This window comes from Piliocolobus tephrosceles, chromosome 8 (assembly GCF_002776525.5).
Source record: "Piliocolobus tephrosceles isolate RC106 chromosome 8, ASM277652v3, whole genome shotgun sequence".
Lineage (NCBI taxonomy): Eukaryota > Metazoa > Chordata > Mammalia > Primates > Cercopithecidae > Piliocolobus > Piliocolobus tephrosceles.
Genome location: NC_045441.1, coordinates 143,318,575 through 143,340,220, shown reverse-complemented (window position 1 = coordinate 143,340,220; position 21,646 = coordinate 143,318,575). Strand labels below are relative to the sequence as shown.

General features: G+C 45.4%; 2 protein-coding genes across 7 annotated transcripts in view; one reads left to right on the top strand and one right to left on the bottom strand.

Moving 5' to 3' along the window:
- The window catches only part of HTR5A (5-hydroxytryptamine receptor 5A), an 80,934-nt gene extending 70,646 nt beyond the window's left edge, over window positions 1–10,288 (bottom strand). For 2 of the 5 annotated variants that reach the window (XM_026446995.2, XM_026446996.2), the window contains exons 1-2: window positions 9,306–9,370; window positions 4,385–4,493 (exon numbers count right to left, since the gene is read on the bottom strand). The gene's annotated coding sequence lies outside the window, so the exon portion shown is untranslated. Of the gene's footprint in view, window positions 1–4,384; window positions 4,494–9,305; window positions 9,371–10,150 lie in introns of those variants that run through there. The other 3 variants (XM_026446997.1, XM_026446999.1, XM_026447001.1) reach the window with 3 other exon arrangements.
- Window positions 10,289–10,667: 379 nt separating this feature from the next.
- The window catches only part of PAXIP1 (PAX interacting protein 1), a 60,318-nt gene continuing 49,339 nt past the window's right edge, over window positions 10,668–21,646 (top strand). The window contains exons 1-3 of one of the 2 annotated variants that reach the window (XM_023225347.3): window positions 10,668–10,900; window positions 15,249–15,383; window positions 21,021–21,064. In XM_023225347.3, the coding sequence (XP_023081115.2) occupies window positions 10,898–10,900; window positions 15,249–15,383; window positions 21,021–21,064 (182 nt within the window). In that variant the 5' untranslated portion in view covers window positions 10,668–10,897. Of the gene's footprint in view, window positions 10,901–10,937; window positions 11,207–15,248; window positions 15,384–21,020; window positions 21,065–21,646 lie in introns of those variants that run through there. The other variant, XM_023225346.3, reaches the window with a different exon arrangement.

The window sequence follows — 21,646 nt, the reverse complement described above, 5'->3', positions numbered from 1 at the left end:
GAGTGTAACCCAAACTCTGCCAGTAACTGTGACAATGAGAAAGTCACTTGAATTCCTTGGGCCTCACCTTCCTCAACCTTAGTGTAGTCTCTGAAAAAGGTGAGATTGACTCCCGTCATCTTGGAGACGGACACAGTGTTAAACAGGAGTGACAGATCAGGCAGTTAGAGTTGGAGAAACTGTTAAAACCTTTTCAGGGTGGTATGATACAGAACCAGATCTTAGCTTAGGATCTTCATTAATTAGCTGGTGAATGGTGAAATGTCTGAGATAAAACTACAGAGATACTTTGCAAACAAGCCCAACTCTCTGTTCAACCCCAAACTGTCATGCCTGTCAACATTATTTTTGGATATAAATTCCTAACCTCTGGGAAACGTCTCAGAGTAACAACCAAATAAAGAATAAGGTTGTGTTGCTTGGTGCCATTACAAATATTTTTTTTCTTTTCCTTTTTTCTTTTTTTCTTATTAAGACAGAGTCTCGCTCTGCTGCCCAGGCTAGAAGTGCAGTGGCATGCTCTCAGTTCACTGCCACCTCCACCTCTTGGGTTTAAGCGATTATCATGCCTCAGCCTCCCAAGTAGCTGGGATTACAGGCACTCATCACCATAACTGGCTAATTTTTGTATTTTTAGTAGAGACAGGGTTTCACCATGTTGGCCAGGCTGGTCTCGAACTCCTGACCTCAAACTATCCACCTGCCTCGGCCTCCCAAAGTGCTAGGATTACAGGTGTGAAAAAATGATTTTTCTAAGCTTGAAAATATCTAAGCAGATACCCTGCCAGGAATATTTTTTTACATTGTTCTCAGGCTCCATGCAACTGACAAGCACATGGGGCACTCTGTGGGGTGGGAGTGGGTGAGCGAATATGGATTCCCAAAAGCCAGTGCTGTAAAGCATTTGCCAGCAGAGAATATCTTCAATAGACACTTGGTCTTGCTGACAAGAAAGTGAGTAAGTAGCCCAATTTGTAGGGAATCTCCAAATTTCAGGACTCTCTTTCTTCAGAATGTATTTCCTACATCTGGGACCGATGAACTTCCACAGGAATTAAGTGTAGCCCATCTAATCAAGGTGGTAGAAAGCACTAGCAGAAGCGATGGGGCACAATTTCTTCTCCAAAACTTGAATCCTTAATTCATCCAGTTTTTAATTACTGTAAACAAGTGTGCTCAATTGGCGTGTTAATGCTGCTGGGTGTTTTTCATCAAATGACCAATGCAATTCGTGACAACAGTTTTATTTTCACATGCTTCAAAGGCAATACATGAAACAATAGAAGTCTTCAATCACTCTACAGGCTGGCCACTCCCGACTCAGAAAATATTTTGTGATTTCCTAGATTTGTACTTTCGTTTTAGTCTAGGACTTGTCCATCTCTAAGCTAGACCTACAAAGGTTAGGTCTAAATCAACTGTTTTGTAAAAGCAGCAGTTCCTCTGTGTATACACACCTCTTTCTGAGAAGATGCAGGTATGAGTCCCATGCTGGGCTGTCTCCCTGCTGGTTCACGGAATCTCAACAAGTTCAGCTTCTAGACGCCACCTAATAATGCCACTTAAGCTTGTGCTCAGTTGTGTGTGCAAAGTTCCTGGGAGTAATTTAGCTGCCCCAGACAAATGTAGATAACACAGTGTGAAGAATCATTAACTTTAAAGAACCAGCAATTGGTGAACGTATTTATACTTTCTGGAAAACTGGAGGGAATTACTTGCTGGGCAAATTAAACAGTTCTGAATAGTGAAAATCCATGGTTATGTACTAGAAACCATGGCATTATCCTAACTCTTAAGATGCTCTGAGGACGGTGAACCTTGTCTTTAGCCACAACCAAAACCCAACCAAAGAAACAAGATCCACACCACCACTTTTCCACCGCAGTTGCTTGTTGTGTATTGTTCCCCTCCATGGGTTGCTCTCCTGTAGGATTATAGTTCTTGCCCTGTTCACTGCGGGCTTTGCCTTGTCACTTGCTTTGGTTCTGGCTTGGGTTCTCCAAATTGCCCCTCTCAGAGCAGGGCCTGGGCAAGGGCTTGTGTGCAAATTGTTTAACTGGGAAAGTGACCCCAGGGAGCAGGAGTGCGGGTGCAGGGGGTGAAACGGGGAGGGTGGGATGTGTGACCAAACTGGCCACCCAATGGGACTCAGTGCAGGATCAATGGGGCCCTTTCTGAGGAACCTGGTGAAGTGTCTCAAAAAATGGGGCAAAGAAAGGAAAGTTTTTATCCATGGGTTGTTACCACGCAGTGATCAAGTACCTTCACAGGCCAACTCCTCGAACCTCACTCTTGCGTCTGTGAGCGCAGAGTCATGAGATTTGGAAGTTGTGCGTAGCTACAACGTAATTTACTGAAGTTTAACTGTTAGTGACAGCTGAGGTGGGGGACCCTCCCTACATCTACCCACAGGGATGCCCGTCGCGCTCTGGCCCAGCGACTGGGTCAGCCTGCGTTCATTCTCCCTGTTCTCAATGGAGTGGTCTTTCCCAGCTCCACAGCGTGTCAGGGAAGAGGGGCATCCACCTGTTACTAGACTGAGAAAAGACACATCTAGAGTAGATGCAGAGGCCCCCATGAGCACCTGCACTTTGGGCCTGGTGCTATCATTGAGTGGAATTTTTGCAATTTCTTCTCAAAAGACACGCATGTGGAATACAGAAGGGACATCCGTTCACGTTTGTGACTGACAGGGAACATTGGTAGAACACACTGCTGTCCTCAGTTATTTGCTGTATTCCCAGGAAGAGGATGACATACCCCTGCCCACTCTGCCGTGACCTGGAGTGACTCCGTGTGGGAGGAACAGATTCACCTCCACGTTGACATCAGGTTCAGCAACGAGACTGACTTTCAAATGGAATGTGTGTGAATTCCAAAGAGAAGTTTTATAGCTATTGCATGGTTCTGCCATTCTTCTTTCCCCTTGGTCACCAGAACTGCCTATGCCTTCTGCAGAGGTTCCAGAAACAAGAGCAGCAGAGCCATGCCTGCCCAACACACGAGTGAGAAGTGAGCTTTGTTTAGGCCACTGAACTTTGGGAGTTAGTTCCCACAGCATAACCTAGCAGTGAAAGCTTGCCACTAGACCCACCCGGGCTTCAAAAGTCCACTGGATGTGTATATATTAATAGGAAAAAAGAGAAAACATGGAAAGAAATGAAAGCAAGGAACTGAAATAAGTTTATCTTAATAGACTTATGCAGTTCTTGGGCACTCAAAGTCAGTTACAAATCCTGAGGTCACTCTTAGGCTATAACAGTTTCTCATTATTATAATTTTTAGCAGGGCACACATAGTACGCTGTTTGGCTTAAATCAATTCCAAACACAGTCCGACATCTTAATTTCTAGCTTCTTCTTGACTATACTTCAGATGTGCTGAATGTTAGTTTGCTAGGACTACTGTAACAAAGTGCCATGTACTGGCAGCTTAACCAGTAGACATTCATTCTCTCAGTTCTGGAGGCCAGAAATCCAAGATCAAGGTGGTGGCCAGGCCGTGCTTCCTCTGAAAGCATTAGGGGAGGGGATGTCCTGGCCTCTTCCAGCTTCTAGTGACTGCCACAACCTTGGTGTTCCTCAGCTTCCAGACACATCATTCCAACCCTTGACGCGGTCATCACTTGGCACTCTCCTGGGTGTCTGTGTTCAAATTTTCTTCTTCTTATATGAACACCAGTGACTGGATTTAGGACCTATCCTCATCCAGTAGGACCTCATCTTAAAGATGTGGGCAAAGACCCCATTTCCAAATAAGGTCACACTCACAAGTACCAGGGGTTAAAATCTGAGTTAAGATTCAATGTCTTTTTGTTTACCCACAACGTGAGTAAACAGTCAATCCCACAGCCAGCTTGTCACCAAGTACTTAACTTCAAATAGCTGGTAAGCAATTTTCTTTTCTGTTTTCACAGCCCCAGAACTATGCTAAGTCAAATGCAACAACCTCCTCTGATGAGGTCCCAAGATCTTCATACGCTAGACACAGCCTATTATTTCTTATTATTCCCCATTTCTACCTTAAATCATCAGTTATTTAATATCCCAAATGTGCACCCTTTTATTTGGCAGTATCAGTATTCTGACCTCAAATTTTCAGTGGTTTCTCCTCTCCCCTCAGCCTACTCCATCCAAGAGTTTTCCCCCAGCTGTTCTGGCACATGGGAACCTCTTTTCTAAATCTCTGCTGCATTTCTACAGAATCCCACTAGTGTTAGGTTTGTGCATCCAAATATTTGTCAGTTTTTTGAGAGCAGACACAATATTTTAAGAATTTCTCATTGTCCCTGTAAGATTTTCCTGTCCATCACAACAGGGTCACCACTGGGAGCAGCACACTCAAATTACAATCATCTGAGAAGGTTTATCAAGGGACTACTTACAAAGGTGTAGGTGGGATGCATGGAGAGTGAAGGGAGCTGGGGGGAGAAGTAGGTGAGCCCTCACCACCCGTAGGTCCAAGTGATGAGACGAAGGAAAGATTCCCAGGACCTGGAAGGAGAGAGTTGTATAGAACGGGCTCCTCTGCCAGCTCAAGGCAAGCTGACGAGGAACCTGGGAAATAAACACCCTAATACCTCCCTCCTCCCTCCCCTCACTTCCCAGCCTTCAGCTGGGACTCCCCATTGACCAAATTCAACTTTAAGCCAATGTGCAAGGGATTCTACTTATATAATCTGCTCAGGTCAGCACCCAGGGGCGGAAAAAAAAGGTGGAGCAGGATGGAGTACAGATCTGACATGGGGAGTGGGACAAATGGAAGATATCTAACACATCACTCACATGCCTCGGAGAACTACCTCGTGTTTGCTTTTTAAAAAAGAATGCTGTTTTTGTTGTTTATTGAGACAGACTCTCACTCTGTTGCCCAGGCTGGCGTGATCTCAGCTCACTGCAACCTCTGCTTCCCGGGTTCAAGCGATCCTTGTGCCTCAGTTTCCCGGGTAGCTGGGATTCCAGGTGTGTACCACCACGCCTTGCTCATTTTTTAGTATTTTCAGTAGAGATGGGGTTTTGCCATTTGGCCAGGAGGGAAAAAGAATACACTTAATCCTCTATGTATAAAGCCAGTAACCTCAAATTCAACAAGTATCTATTGAGTAGCTAAAGGGTATTTTTTTGAAATTATCTTTGAGAATTTTGTGTTATATCATATTACACTCTCTAATCTTAATTTATATAAGAATTTTTTTGAAAACCAAAAATGGCAAAAATTGGCAAGATACCATCAATGTCATTTTCTTTTCTTAGATATGTAAGAAGACCACATCAACCAGCAGTCTCCTTTGCAGCTTACGGAGGTGTCAGGAGACCAGGTTCTGGCCAGTGGAAATGGCTGGAGGAATGTGTGCCACTCTTGCTAGCTCAGGCATAGAACCTGCAGCAGGATACTCTATGTGCTTTGTCCTCATCTGTATAGCTGGCAAAGCCCCATGATGACAGAAGCCAAGTCCCATTTGGAAGAAAGCTGTCCGAAGCAAGCCACCAAGGCGTTATGTGCAAGAAACTTTCTTTTTTTTTGAGACAGAGTCTAGATCTGTCACCCAGGACGGAGTGCAGTGGTGCAATCTTGACTCAATGCAACCTCCACCTCACTGGTTCAAGCCATTCTCGTGCCTCAGCCTCCCGAGTAACTGGGATTACAGGCGCGTACCACCATGCCCAACTAGTTTTTGTATTTTTAGTAAGAGATGAGGTTTCACCATGTTGGCCGGGCTGGTCTCGAACTCCTGACCTCAAGTGATCCACCTGCCTCGGGCTCCCAAAGTGTTGGGATTACAGGCGTGAGTCACTGTGCCCGGTCGAAACTTTCAAAGTCTTATTCCACTGAAATGTAGTTACAACACAATCTTAACCCAGGTTTCTCAACAGTGGCACTATTGACATTTTGCACGGGTCCTTTGTCATGGAGGACGGTCCTGTGCATTGCATGATGTTTAGCAGCTTCCTATCCCCTACCCCCTAGTTGTGACAACCAAAAATGTCCCATTGTCAAATGTGCCATAGGGGGCTAAATTGCCCATGGTTGAAAATCACTGATCCTGCTACCGTACTGTCCTCAGAGTGTTGGGAGACAGGTATGGGACGTTGTTTCTAACCTTAAAGGATGGAACATTATAATACTTTATACATGTATTCATATTTTAAGATGATTGCTTCATTGGAGTACTGTAACTGTTAAATTTGAAACAACAAATGTGCAACAATACAGAATATTGTACATTCAAACAAGGGAGTATTATGTACCCATTAAATGATGTAGATATTTATTGACATGGAAAGACAGTCTTGATTTTTCTGAAGTGGCAGAGTATGGGGTGTAATTTATTTTAGGGAAAGAAATGTATTTATATGGGACAAGGTCTAGAAGGATTTCAATAGTGGTTGCTTCTGGGTATCGAATTTGGGGTAATCTACACTTTTTCTTAACTCGTGATTTCTAGTTTTCCAACACTGAATAGCTACATGACACTGGTGGCAACGGTGCCCTGTAGGTCCACTGATGGAATCTTTCCTACAGAGAAGCAGTGCTCTTTTGAGTTTGCAGTTTCTCCTGCAATTAAACTATGGCCTGTTTGTGCTAGAAACTTGAGTATTCTGACCCTTTCATGAGCATGTTAAATGTTGTCTATAAATCCAAACTAAAGGTTTACTAAACATTAAAAGTATCTAATTTTAAGGGATGTATGGCTAGCTGAACTGGAGAGATGAAGACTGAGACTGCTGTATACGATACAGAAATACGTTTTTAAAAAGCCAGTTGGAAATAATCTAAATAACTGCCTCGAGTGTCCACCAGTAAGTGCAATTTGAGTTAAATATCCTCAACTTTACTTTTTTTTCTAATTTTTTATTTTTCCTAGGCTTAGGTTATCTAATTGTGCAAAATAGAAAATGAGAAACATATTACCATATTTACTGAACTAGGATTGGCAGTAAGCAGGCTGTTTAATTCTCCAAAGGCCAATCACCAACAAAATTAACATTCTTTCAATTTACTTGGGGGAAGTCTAAAAGTATTAATGCTCAGTGTCATATCTGGAAGTGATATGCTTCAAATTAAACAGATGCAAAGCTTCTGGTTAATAAATTGATAGTTATCACACTAAAATGGCTCATCCTTGAAGTGTCACAAAACCAGTATTACTAAGAATTTTATTTAACTGTGAGTAAGATACAGCACTGTCGACATGATATTTTGTTCCTATAACTTTGCATATGGCCATTTTGGGGAAGATAATTTCTATGAGTTTACCACTTGTCTTTAAAAATTGACTTGCCATCTTTACGTCCTCTGCTGGATGGGTTACTCTTCATGTCAGGATGCTAGTTTTTTAGACTGCTTCAGAACATACTTTATCCACACGAAATTAACCTAATATAAACATTTTTATTTTTCATTACTGGCCAAGTAGTAGTATTGGAGACTCTCTGAGGTACATTTTCTTTGTGTGACCCTGCCTCCAGGCCTTCCTGATGCTGTTGCCATAAGATCCACTTGTGTGGACCGCCTTGCACAGTTCACATGTGGTATTTTACAAATTCTGACTAGTTGATGGGGTTTTAAATAGCAGATTTATTTATTTATTTAGAGTCTCACTTTGCTGCCCAAACTGGAGTGCAGTGGTGTGATCTCGGCTCTCTGCAACCTCTGCTTCCTAGGTTCAAGTGATTCTCCTGCCTCAGCTTCCAAAGAAGCTGGATTACAGGCACATGCCACCATGCCCAGCTAATTTTTGTATTTTTAGTAGAGACAGGCTTTCACCATGTTGGCCAGACTGGTGTTGAACTCCTGACCTCCAGTGATCTGCCTGCCTTGGCCTCCCAAAGTGCTGGGATTATAGGGGTGAGCCACTACGCCCGCCTTACATAGCAGATTGCTTAATCCCAGTTTGCCTTATTGACCATCAGAACCTGAAGTAGGGTAAGCTTGTTCTTTTGAACGTTACAAATTGCTTTCTTAATTTACAAAATAAAACACCTGGTTGAGGTCCACTTCAGGTCTTTTAACATAAAATCACATGCTTAGTTTGTGTTTAACCACGCAAAACAAAAGGAGGGCCAGGCGCGATGGCTCACGCCTATAATCCCAGCACTTTGGGAGGTCAAGGTAGGAGGATCACAAGGTCAGGAGTTCAAGACCAGCCTGGTCAACACAGTGAAAGTCTGTCTCTACTAAAAATACCAAAATTAGTCAGATGTGGTGGCATGCGCCTGTAGTCTCAGCTACTTAGGAGGCTGAGGCAGGAGAATCGCTTGAACCGAGGAGGCAGAAGTTGCAGCGAGCCAAGACCACGCCATTGCACTCCAGCCCGGGTGACAGAGTGATGCTCCATCTCAAATAAATAAATAAATAAATAGAAAGAAAAAAAAGGATAAATAAGTTCTCTCACACAGGTTGATAAAAAGGCATGATCTGTATTTTGGATCTAACATATTTATTACACTGATATGTTCCCAACATAGAATTATTTTTCATAATGAAAAATATATACCAAAATATATCAAATATATTATTAGGTATTAAAAGGTTTCCTGATTACAAAGGATGTCATAAAAATTTTAAGGATGGATGATAAATTCTGGGTTTTTCCTTCAGGCAAGCACTCTGTTTTTATTACAGGTTGAGTAACCTTTATCTGAAATGCCTGGGACAAAAGTATTTCAGATATTTTTGATTTGGGATATTTGTGTATACATAATATCTTGGGAATGGGACCCAAGTCTAAAAGGGAAATTCATTTGTTTCACATACACCTTAGCTTACCCACATAGCCTGAAGGTAAGGTTATATATTTTAAATAATTTTGTGCATGAAAGCAAAGTTTTGGTGGCGTTTTTTAAAAAAATGTTTTTGTTTTGTTTTGTTTACAGACAGGGTCTCGCTGTATTGTCCAGGCTGGACTCAAACTCCTGGACTCAAGCAATCCTCCTGCCTCAACCTCCCGAGTAGCTGGCATTACAGGTGCCCACCACACCAGGCTTGTGATTTGACTGTGACCCAGTGTTACATGAGGACACTTCTGGAATCTTCCATTTTTGGGGTCACGTCAGCACGCAAAAAATTTCGAATTTTAGAGTATTTTGGATTTCAGATTAGGAATGCTTAACCTAAGTTTGTAAAAGAAATTTTTTAGCCTAGCGATGTTTCAGATTGTTCAACAGACAAATGAAAGAGACTAAAAAAACCAGAAAACACTGGAATGATAAATCATTAAGCATATTTAAATGTGTTGTTTACCTCTTGCCCGTACAAAACCACTCATGACATACATACAAATGTAAAGACAAAACTGTATTCACCTGATTAATAAGAGCCAGCGTTCACTGCATGCTGATCAAGGAACCAACACAAATTTTATCATACACTAAAAAAAGGAAGAACAAAGACCAACTTAAAGCCTGGAAAGTGATCCAATCTGTCGTACTAGTGTACCACAGAGTAATTTTGAAACCCTTTTCTTTTTCTTTATTTTTGAAAAGACGGAGTCTCGCTCTGTCGCCCAGGCTGGAGTGTAGTGGCGTGATCTCGGCTCACTGCAACCTCACCCTGCCAAGTTCAAGCCATTCTCCTGCCTTAGCCTCCCGAGTAGCTGGGATTACAGGCGCGCGCCGCCACGCCCGGCTAATTTTTTGTATTTTAGTAGAGACGGGGTGTCACCGTGTCGCCCACGCTGGCCTCGAACTCCTGAACTCAGGCAATCCGCCCACCTCGGCCTCCTAAAGTGCTAGGATTACAGGCGTGAGCCACCGCGCCCGGACTTTTCTCTTTTTTAAAACCAATTTCACTAACATTTACTTAAAAATGGCTTTCTGCTTTGCAGAAGAGACTTAAGGCATGTGGAGAAGACACTGCGGGCCTGTCTCAGATTCCTTTAAAAACCAATGCTCCACAGTTTTAAGACTAGGTAATATTCCGATAATCTACCCAAGAGTTCCTGGTCTCCGGTTTGTTGTAAGATTGGAAATAAACGTGAAAGGCTGCGTTCGTCATCACGGCCTTATTTCTTCTCCCAACTTCCGGTCGTGCAGGTGTCTCGGGTAGGTGATCCCGAGGCCACTCTGCCGTGTTCTGTGAATCTTGGCAGAAGGGAGGCGAGCTGTAAATAAAAGCATGAGCATTAGAATCGCCGGTGTGTAGTATTAACCTGTTGAGCGCGGGGCTTTCCGGGGCTGGAGCTGCACCGCGGGCTCTGCCGTCTGGGACTCTCCTCCAGCGCGGACCGGACACGACCCCACGCACCAGGCTGGGCCTGGCCGGGACAGCGGGGTCTCGGGCAGCGGCGGGGCCGGGCGTCCCTCCAGCACGTCCCCAGCTCGGGCGTCGAGGCCTGGCGGAGACCCCAGGACTCGCCGCGGCGGCCTCCAGTGCGCGTCTTGCGTGACGCTGCGGCCTCGGGAATTCCGTCACGGCGGAGCCGGGTCCAGCGCGGTGTAGACCGGGAACCCGCGGCTTGCTCGGCCAGAGCGGCTCAGCCACTACTCCAGGTCCGGCCGCAGCCACTGAGAACAGCCGGGACACCCAACCGCACGCTGCCCGGGGCCAAGAAGCCCGAGGAGGCCGCAGCCCGGTTCCAGCTCTCGCTCGCGGCCCCGAGGCCCCGCCCCTCCGCCGCGCGCATGCGCTGCCCCGGAGCAGCCGCGTGTGGTGACGGGAGGGGCCTGCCCGCTCCCCTCCTTCCCGGGACCGGCTCACTCCGGCCCCGCCGAGGGGGGCGCGGGTTTCACCTCGTCCCCCGGGATCCCTCGTTGCAGAGCTGCGGAGATGGAACCGCAAGATCCAGAGCGGGCCGGCGGGCCCCAGCTCCCCCGGAGCCGTGGGTGGCGGCAGAGGCGCGGGGCGTTGCTGGAAGCCGGGCGGCTCCTCGGCGCTCCCCCTCGGTGGCCGGGGCGGGATGGTGCGTCCCGCAGGGCGCGCGCGGCTCCCGCGCTTCGGGCGCTCGGCGCGGGCGCGGGCGGGGGCGCGGAGGGCGGGGGAGCGGACCCCGATTCGCAGGACCCGGCCCGGGCCGCGCGGGCAGTGCCGTTGGCGGGGCGAGCGGGGACGCCGGGCGCCGCGGGGCCGGGGGCGGGGGGTGGGCGGGGCCGGGCGCTGCCGCGGAGCCTCCCGGGCCGCCGCGATCATGTCGGACCAGGCGCTCAAAGTTCCTGAGGAGATGTTCAGGGAGGTCAAGTATTACGCGGTGGGCGACATCGACCCGCAGGTACCGCGCCCGCTCCTGCCGCGGCCTCCTCCCGCGTCCGCGTCCCCGTCCCCGTCCGTCCCCGTTCCCGTCCCCGTCCCCGCTCCTGTCGCGGGCGCGCGCCGGGCGCAGAGCGTCGGGTCCGCCGAGGCCGCCGGCCTGACTGCGCGGAGGGCAGAGGCGACCGCGGGGTGGGCGCGGGAGACCGGGGCACGGGGGAGTGCGGGAGGGAGGGCGGCCAGGGCGGCGGGGGCTCTGTGCCTCGGTCCCTAGTGCGTGCCCTGAGCCCCCGGCCTGCGGCCCTGGGGTCGCCGCCCCCCACCCAACGGGCCCCCTCGCTCTCTGCTCCTTTGCTGAGCGGGACTGGCGCCGGGTCGCGTCTCCCCCTTCCCCGCGCCGGGCGTCTCGGCTCCTGGGAGAGCGGCTCTGAGGGCCGACGAGGGGCGCCGGGATCCCCAGCCGGGGCAGCTCGCGCGGGGTCCCCAGGCTCTCTCGGCCGGCGGGGACCGTGGCCGTGCCCCGGCGTGGCCGTCTCCGCCACCCGGGCAGCTGCCGTCCTGTGCGGGGCTGAGGAGCGCTCCCTTCCAACCTGTGTCCCTGCACGTGGGGGCTGGCATTCGTCTTCCTTGATTTTTCCAGTTGGACGATTAATTTTACGGTACCCTGGTAACACCATCCCATTACACGTTTAATTTTGTGTAGTTTGGGCTCACGCCAAAGGATATTGTGGGTTTTCCTTAGTATTCCTATAATAATACATCTGTTTGATGTCACACAGTTATCAGTCTGTGGTAGGAATGCATCTTAGTTGAATATCCTCTTCAGGTTAATCTTCAAAATATTTCCTTCTCAAAAGTTTAGCTGTACGATTATGTTGCCTTGGATGTGACATCAGTGGCTCCCACCTTGGAGGATGGGGATGCCCAGTGATCAGATTAGGCCTGGAAGGGCGGAGACTCATATTAAGCAGATAAACTTGGATGGTGTAGAAGGAATTGTAGAAGGCTGATCTTGGCCTTCTTGAGGTTCGTCCTTGTATCTTAGTAACAACTTTTTTGGATCCTTTTTGCTCTGTAACTTGAGGGTAAAGAGACTTCAAGGCCGGGCGTGGTGGTTCACGCCTGTAAGCCCAGCACTTTGGGAGGCCAAGGCGGGTGGATCACCTGAGGCCAGGAGTTCGAGACCAGCCTGGCCAACATGGTGAAACCTCGTCTCTACTAAAAATACAAAAATTAGCCGGGCGTGGTGGCGGGCGCCTGTAGTCTCAGCTACTCACGAGGCTGAGGCAGGAGAATTGCTGGAACCCGGGAGGTGGAGGTTGCAGTGAGCTGAGACTGCGCCATTGCCCTCCAGCCCCGGCAACAACAGCGAGACTCCGTCCCCCCCCCCCCAAAAAAAGACTTATATCTTTGAATTTAAAGAGTAAAACGGTTGCTGAACACGGAGTGATCAAAATGAGTGCCTGTAACAGTATGAGCTTTTTCGAGTATTGATGATGATTCCGTGACCCCCCCCCCCTTTTTTTTCTATCCACCATTTTTCTCTTCCCCCTCCTTCCTTGCCTTCATGTTTCATTTTAGGACTTTGGCTCTTACAGGGGAGTTGAACCAAATGTTACTGAAAACCTGGAACAAGTTGAACTGGAACCATATTTACTCGACTATGAATGAAATCTAAGTGCTTAAAAATGTCCTTGGCAAACCGCTTTCATCTGAAACAGTATATTTTCTGAAAAGTTTTGAGCCTGGACATCTGATTCTCTGACTCTTGTGATTGTGAATTATGAGTTCACATGTTGACCATCTAGTATGAGGCAGGCATGGACTAGGTGCCAGGTATAATACAGAGGTGAAGAGGGCATGGTACCTGCCCTTGAGCGCCCCTCATTGGTGGGGAAGGGAGCACACATCACAGTACAAGCTGTAGCAGATTTCTCCCCTGGGGTGCAGAGTAGACACCACTGAAATGTCATTTCAGTTGGGTTTTGAGATAAGCAGAAGTTAAGAACACGAAGGAATATGTTCATGTGGAGCTATGTGCTGAGGAATAAGGCATTCATGCGTTTGGGATACATCAGGATGATGACTATATCTGAAGCAGAGTGACTTGAGATAAATCTATTAAGATATTCAGTAGTGTGGAGATTGAGGAGAAGCTATTGGTTTTGGCATCCTCAAAGTTCATGAAAACCGAGTAAAGTGTTTTTGGTAGAGTGTTGGTGGAAGGGGCTGGATTGCAGGGAGTTGAAGAGTGAATGGAAACTGAGAACAGAAAGGTTAGACTCTTCAGGAAATTTGTCCTGAGAAGGAAATAGAGAAGGTGCCTGAGGAAGAGAGGGCTGGGGAGGGATCTGTGTTGCATCACAAGCGCGTGGAAGGATGTGGGCAATTTCACTGTTTATAGGTGGAGGGAACATAGCTACGGACAGGGAGACTCATGAAGAAGGCAGTAGGATCAGAAACAGACTGGAGGATAGGAAAAGGAGGGGTGTCTTTTCTGAAGTCCAGTCGAATGAATGAGTGAAGCTGAAAATGCTTAGAGGTCAAGGGAAGGAAGAAAGGTTAAAGTGGCCCATGGCCAGCGACTGTTGTTTTTTCACTATTAAATATTGAGCCTCTTCTCTAGTTCATATCTATTGGTGGTCAGTAAAGTATTCTGAAAAGGTTGTCTAGCTTGTGGGTCACTTTATTTTTTTTTTTTTTCCGAGGTTGGAGCAAAAGTTAATAAGTGAAAAAAGAAAGCTCTCTGCTGCAGAGAGGGGACCTGGACGAGGGTGTTGCCCTTGTGGCACTTGAGCTTTGTGAGCACCATGTCACTTTGACAGCGGGTGTGCACTGTCAGACACTTCCCACCTCTTCTGAAGCGCTTGACCGTCGACTATTCCTTAACCCTCACTTCCTTGGCTTCTGCTGATGCTCGTCTCCTGTGACACTGCACTTTCCTACCTGTCCCTGAAGTATCAGTTGCTGTGTCTGCTCTCTAGCTCACCTGCCACTCTGCACTGCGACCACCTTCACGCTCATGGCTGTGGCTCCTGTCTGTGTAATATGCTGATGACTTTCTGTCAGGGAGATCCACATCTTTTCCTAGCTGCAACTGGATACCTCTTGCCAGATATTACACATGGCCCCTCAAAAATGGCATGCCCAAACTAAAACACGTCCTTGCGTCCCCCACCTGCCAGCCTTCTAATGTGTTCCTCAGTGAGTGGTACTTACCACCATTTCAGTATGGACATTGCTCTTGTGCTTATACCCCTTCCAGACACCAAGGCTTGCCGATTCTCTCACATCTTCCTCCTTTCTGCCCCTCATGACATCGCTTTAGTGGATGCCTCTTTCACCTGGGTTATTGCACTTGTTTCTTAACGGGCCTCTTGTCTTTAGTCACCCAGCCAACCAAACCCAGCCAGCCCACCCAATCCATTCTTTTCACATGGACAGTCATCTTTGTATGAAATCTGTGCTACTTTTCCTGTGTGAAATCCTTCAGTGGCCCTGCATATACCCCAGAATGAAGCACAGACTTTTTTGTGTGGTGTGTAAGAAAGCCCATTTATGGTCTGCTCTGTATTCACCTGTTCAGTGCCTTCAACACTGCTCCCTCTTTCTTGATGTATAGATTTTTGCCTGACACCCAGACGATCTCGAGGGTTCTGCTCACATATCTCCTTTTACAGAATCTTTCCCTAATGGTGGTGAAACTCCACATGCCCCAGCCTTTAAGTTGGAAGCTCAGGAGCGCCATGTGCATGGCCCCACCGCAGCAGTGATTGTGCTGTCTCCTGGTTTGTCCAGCCCATCTGTCTTGAGGACAGACCATGTGCAGTACTTGACTCACAATAGCCTCCGTTAGTTGGTCGGTGAATCATGACTTGCTGCTTTTGATTGTCCCCAGAAGTTTCATTGGCATATTATTCAGAGTAAAAGGCTGTTAATTTTTATATGGGGAATATGGTGTGTTTTTATTAAAAATTGCTTTATGCCCAATAATTATTTCTGTAATTCAGGAGTGCAGTACAGTATTGCCCATTTTAATTTGTGTGGGTTTTCTTGTTTTTTAGGTTATTCAGCTTCTCAAGGCTGGAAAAGCGAAGGAAGTTTCCTACAATGCACTAGCCTCACACATAATCTCAGAGGATGGGGACAATCCAGAGGTGGGAGAAGCTCGGGAAGTCTTTGACTTACCTGTTGTAAAGGTCAGTAGTAAATAGAATTTGTTTTATATGTTTTCCTCATGTATCTTGCAGGCAGTACCTTGAAGTTTCAATATAGCTCTTTTCAGTATCTTTGCTAAAGTCCTGTTTTATTTTATTTTTATTTTTTATTTATTTATTTATTTACTTTTTTGAGCTGGAATCTTGCTCTGTTGCCCAGGCTGGAGTGCAGTGGTGCAATCGTGGCTCACTGCAGTCTCCACCTCCCGGGTTCAAGTGATTCTCGTGCCTCACCCTCCCGGGTAGCTGGAATTACAAGTGCCTGCCACCATACCTGGCTAATTTTTGTATTCTTAGTAGAGACAGGGTTTCACCATGTTGGACCAGGCTTGTCTTGAATTCCTGACCTCAGGTGATCCACCTGCTTCAGCCTCCCAAAGTTCTGGGGTTACAGGCATTGCCACCATGCCTGGCCCTGAAGTCCTGTTTTATGTGGAAAGTTGCCAGTTAACTGTGAACATCTTTAACATCTGAGTAACTTCCCTTAGCTTCAGGCCCTTTCAGCTAAACCAAGGTAGAGCATGGTTTCTGTATGTCATAAGTAATCCTAGGTCATCCTTTATGCCTGCTACAGAACTCGTCCCATGTTACCACTGCCTGGAAGTTTTCTGAGCCAAGGAAACCTGTCATGGGAAATAGATCTGATGCCTCAGATGGGTGTTTGAATTATCGTAAGAGTGTATTTCATTCCAAAAGTAGACTAAGGCCTGTCAGGAGGTAACTCTTAGGACAGGGTTACTTTCCATCCCCACTGTGGCAAGTTGTCCTCATTTTCAGTTAGCTGAAGGGAGTCCCCCATTAACTATGTTGTTGAACTCTTTTCTGACAAGAGTCACAATGACCTTTAGTCACACTGTCTACCCAGTGGTCGTCTGGGGTGTATCTAGCTTGACCTATGGGTAATTTGTTGCAGAAAATGGGGGATTCAGCTGGTGGAAGAATTGTTCAGATTTTGTGTATCCACCTACTGTATTATGTTATAGCTAATAAGTTAGTTGACGTCTGTTAAAATGTATGTTTTAAAAATTTGTTAAATTTTGTAATTCCAGTGCTTCAATTTTGCTTCAGATCTTCTCTATTATTTGTTTTAAAATAGTTCTATACCACTACCATTTTTTCCCTTTTCATGTTATTAAATGCTTTGCCTTAAAAAGAAATCAGTATGAAAGTTACCGTGGTTTAACAATAACAGTGTTAGGAATTCAGAAAGATTGCCAGCCTGGTGCAGTGGGACTCACCTATAGTCCCAGCTACTTAGGAGGCTGAGGTGGAAGGATTGTTTGAGGCCAGGAGTTCAAGGCTGCCATGCACTGTGATCACACCTGTGAATAGCTACCATACTCCAGTCTGGGTAACACAGTGAGACACCATCTCTTAAACAAAAAGGAAAAGGGAAAAAAAATAGAAAGATTGCCATTAAGTCAAATTGCGGGGCCAGAGAAGCCGCCTGGCTGCTGGGAAGTGGTGACCTCCCCAGTACCCAGGGTCGGAAACTGCCTTGTAGTTTTACAAACTCGAGTTTCTTTTCCTTTCCTTTCCTTGCCTTGCCTTTCCTTTTTCCTTTCCTTTCCTTTTTCCTTTCCTTCCCCTTCCCCTTCCCTGATGGTATCTCACTCTGTCACCCAGTCTGGAGTGCCGTGGTGCGATCTCTGTTCACTGCTCACTGTTAAAGTGATTCTGGTGACACAGCCTCCTGCGTAGCTGGGATTACTGACGTGCGACACCACGCCCGGCTAATTTTTGTATTTTTATTAAAGACGAGGTTTCACCATGTTGGCCAGGCTGGTCTTGAACTCCTGACCTTAAGTGATCTGCCTGCCTCAGCCTCCCAAAGTGCTGGGATCACAGGCGTGAACCACCGCACCCGGCCACAAACTCGAATTTCGGAAATAAATCTGAAAGTGGATCTGTCTCAAGACAAGCTGTTTATAAACCATACTTGAGACTGCTGTAGGAGTCAGAATGACTATGAATTTGTGGTGGTAATGGTCACGTCCACGCACTAATGGGCCCGGTTCAGTGTGGCCCACTTAGACTCGCCGTGGGTGCAGACTCCTTTGTGGAGACTGAGCATCAGCAGGTTTCCTGGTTCATTTACCCAATGCCCCTTTGTGTGACTTACCACAGGGATGAGGTCCTGAGCTGGGGCACCCTCTTCTTTGGAACATGTTTTTGTCCCTGGCTTGCTTCCTTGTACTGCTGTAGGAACAGTATCTGTCCCTTCCTTCCCCTTCCTACAAACTTTCTTTCTCTCAGACAATAGCCTGGAGCTGTTGTCTCATTAAAGTGACTTTGCATATCTTATGCAGATTTTATGTGAAAGGGTAATCTTCCTAACGCATCCTTGGGGCCTAGATGATTGTTGCCAGGCCAACTACCAGAGGTAGTTCTTAAACCTGCCTGACCCCAAACCCCTTTTTTGTAATAAATACTTTGTAGCACGCCCCTCATTATCCAGAAATGAATCAATACATAAGCCAACCTTTAAAATATGTATATATAAACTGAAATTTGTTGCCTAAACTGAAATGTGAAGGTGAAATAAAAGGAAAGTAAGTATATATTTCAATGTGTAAACACTTGGGCATGGCTTTTGCTATATGTAGAGTCACTGCCTGTAGCTGCTGCAATTGCAGAATGATCTCATACCCCACAAGTGGGGTTGCCACTGTGAGGTGACATTTCAGAATAGTGATCAATTCCTGTAAAGTTCTGAGCTAAACAAAGTAGTCTTCCTTCATTTTACACAGTATTCATATTCCTGGGAAAGTCAGTATATAAGGCTAAGTAGAAATACCCATTACTTGTACAATTAACAGTTAGCTTCTAGGATTATCATCATTTTGCCAAGGTAGTTTACTGTATTCAAACCCAACTTTTTCCCCCTCTGGCTATAGTATTTTAAAATGAGTGACAGACGTATTTCATCTGTACCCAGCAGCATTCCAGCCTGCTTGTAATTTGTGGCAGCACCTGTATTGTCCAGGGACTATTGTGTTATATTACAAGGTGATAGAGTATTTCGGAGCTGATCCAACAGTTTGCCTTCACTCTAAGATATTTCAAGTAGATCCTGATATTCTTAGTTTGAACCTATGGGCCTGTCTTATTTTGGATTCTGCTGCTAATAGTTGAGTCTGAATTCATATGACTGAAGGCTGAGACCTGGTTCCCTAGAGGCATATCTGTGGGCCTTTACCTTGATAGGAAGTTTGACAATGCATTTTAAAAATAAGGCATCTTTATACACAGTGGCAGTTTATCTGTCATTTACATATTTGAATCTTATAAATGTTTAAAACTTCTTTCTTTGGGCACCAAAACTTTTTAAATTATTTTTTTAATTGAGATATTTTTCTCAGTGGTCTTTGGGTATCATTGGAAATGTTAATTTTGCTGACTCGTAGTGGGCTTATTTTATTTAATTTTTTTTTTTTGAGACAGAATCTCCCAGGTTGGAGTGCAATGGTGTGATCTCAACTCACTGCAACCTCTGCCTCGGGGTTCAAGCGATTCTCCTCTCTCAGCCTCTCAAGTAGCTGGGATTAGAGGCGCACGCTACCATGCCTGACTAATTTTTGTATTTTTAGCAGAGACAGTGTTTCACCATGTTGGCCAGGCTGGTCTCAAACCTCTCACCTCAAGTGATCTGCCCGCCTTGGCCTCCCAAAGTGCTGAGATTACAGGCATGAGCCACTGCGCTCAACTGGCTTATTTTTTATATATTGTTCTTTGCCTTTAGGATAAATAGTTCCTTATTACTTTGCTTTTATAGTTCTCCATTTCTGCTTTATACTGTGGCCTACATCCTAATTTTGCATTATTTTATCTAAACTTATCTAAAGTAGGGCCTCAGTGATTCTACTCTGCCTGGATGGGACTTTATGATAGCCAGCAGTCTTTAACCTGGGATATCCTACCCAAGCTCCCTGGAGGGAGATTTTCCGCATGTGTGCTGCCTGGGTGGTTGTAAGGTAATAGATAACATTTCCGGACTGGCCCTTCGTAAAGCTGCCTGAGAACACGCCTGTGGTCACAGTGGCCCCTCCCACTTTACATGGAAGAATCAAACCTTCACCCATCCTAATCTTATAGTGCATTGCCCCAGGCTCTGAAAATTCTCGTGGACAGCAGACGGAAGGACAACTAGAAAGACTGGTTTTAGGGACTCTGCCCTTAGTGCTCAGTCACGGCATCATGAGCAGAGAGGGGTTTCTGGGTGTCGCTGTGGGGAGGAGAGCTTGGTCCACGTGAAGGTGTTCTGAATTGAGAAGTGTCAAGGCCAACACAGATTCCTGATGCTGGCCCATTTTTTAAAATTTAGCTGGAATTTTTCTAGGACTATCAAAAAATGTGAAGATATGTTGGATAAGGCACATAGATAGAAAAATTAAGTGCCTTCTTTCAGATTTCAGATAACTAATCCAATAACTTACTTAAAACCTTTGGTAAATGTCATATCATCATGAAATAATTATCCCAGGCCCAGCGGCCAATCTTTATTTTATTTTATAAAATGTTTAGTATTCCTCTTCTCACAGAAAATACGCTTATTTAGAGTTATGCTGAAAACTTGTAGATGTCATCTAAAACACGATAAGGGAGGCGTTTCATTGTCGGAAATTTATTTAAGGCATACATGACAAAAATGGCTTGAAGATCGTTAGCTTGGAATATGAGTTGCAAGACACCAAAGACTTCCTTTCTCTTTTTCTTTTTTTTTTTTTTTTTTTTTTTGAGGCGGAGTCTCGCTCTGTCGCCCGGACTGGAGTGCAGTGGCCGGATCCTTTCTCTTTTTCATTGTTACATCCCCAGTGCCTTGCACCATTTCTGCATAAAATATATTCTCAATAAATATTTGATGAATGAATTGATGGGTAGGTAATGAGTATATATGTATGTTTCAGTTGGCTGAAGTTTCTGGAAGTCAGCTGCCTTCCAGAATGTAGTAATGGGGGCATTACTACATTTTTAGATAGTAATTTTGTGAAGTAGAGCTATCAGGACAATGGTTTGTGTAATTATAAAAATTAAACATAGAAACAGGATAATTTTTCAAAAATATAAATTACCCAGAAAGGTAGTAATTAATCTGTTTTATAATTAATCTCAGTTTTTAGAATTTATAAAAAAGATTTTCAGGCAGTTAGAAATAATTTTTATGGCTTACAAACATTGTATCTACTTGACTTCACTAAAACAAACAAACACCTCATGAATTTAGACTTGATTGAATTTGGGATTCAAGAAGGGAGCATATGAGGAGCTGACTGTGCCCTGGATGAGGTGGCAGCGGTGGTGAGGCAGGATGGGTGGCAGTTCCCCTGTCCTAATCGTGGGGTCAGCAGTAATAAGTGTGTAAACCTGGAACTTAAATGTTTATACATAATTTTTTAAAAAATATGGTAGTGCTTCATTCTATAATTGGATTTTTCATCTTGGTTATTAGTAACTAATCTTTGACTATAATATTTCTATTTGAATATTCATACTTGTAATCTGGATGTTTTAAAATAGGTTATAACAGAGACTTTTAATTTCTAAGAACAACATTAGTAAAATAGTATCATGCCACTTGTAAATTGAGAATACTTTTTTATTTAATCTTTTTTTTTTCAGCCTTCTTGGGTGATTCTGTCCGTTCAGTGTGGAGCTCTTCTGCCGTATCCTTTTTTTTTTAGTGGGGGAGGAGGGAAAGGGTAACTCTGGGTTTAAGACTGAAAGAAATGATAGTTAACGGAGTGAAAAGTGGATTCATTCGTTAGGATAGATTGTTTTGTCTACATCTTATATTCCTACTATTTTCCATCCTGTTTCAAATTTTGTGTACCTGATCCTTGTCATTACTCATGTTAAAAGGGGGCTTAGCGGTGACAAGTAGTTCTAGGCCAGGAGCTGGAGGCAGGAGCTCCGGTTCTCTCCAGCTTTTGTGGTGCTAGCTAGATGAGGAATATTTCTAAAATTCTAAGTCTTATTTGAATTGTTTGAAGAGTAAATTGGGGAAGAGAAGTGAGAAGAAAATTTATAACATGCATTGTTAATCCTTTTAATTGCATTGGGTAGAAGGATTATTGATTCAGTGCACATGTGCTGTGGGTTGAGTATTGAAAATAGAGTGATGAAGAAGACCATTTCTGCCCTCAGGGAGCTTCCTTGCTTGCATTGTTCCTTCATGGAGCATTAATGGAAGTGCCCCTGCCCTGGCACTGTGTCAGGAGCCAGAAATGATGCATTCTACAGGCCTC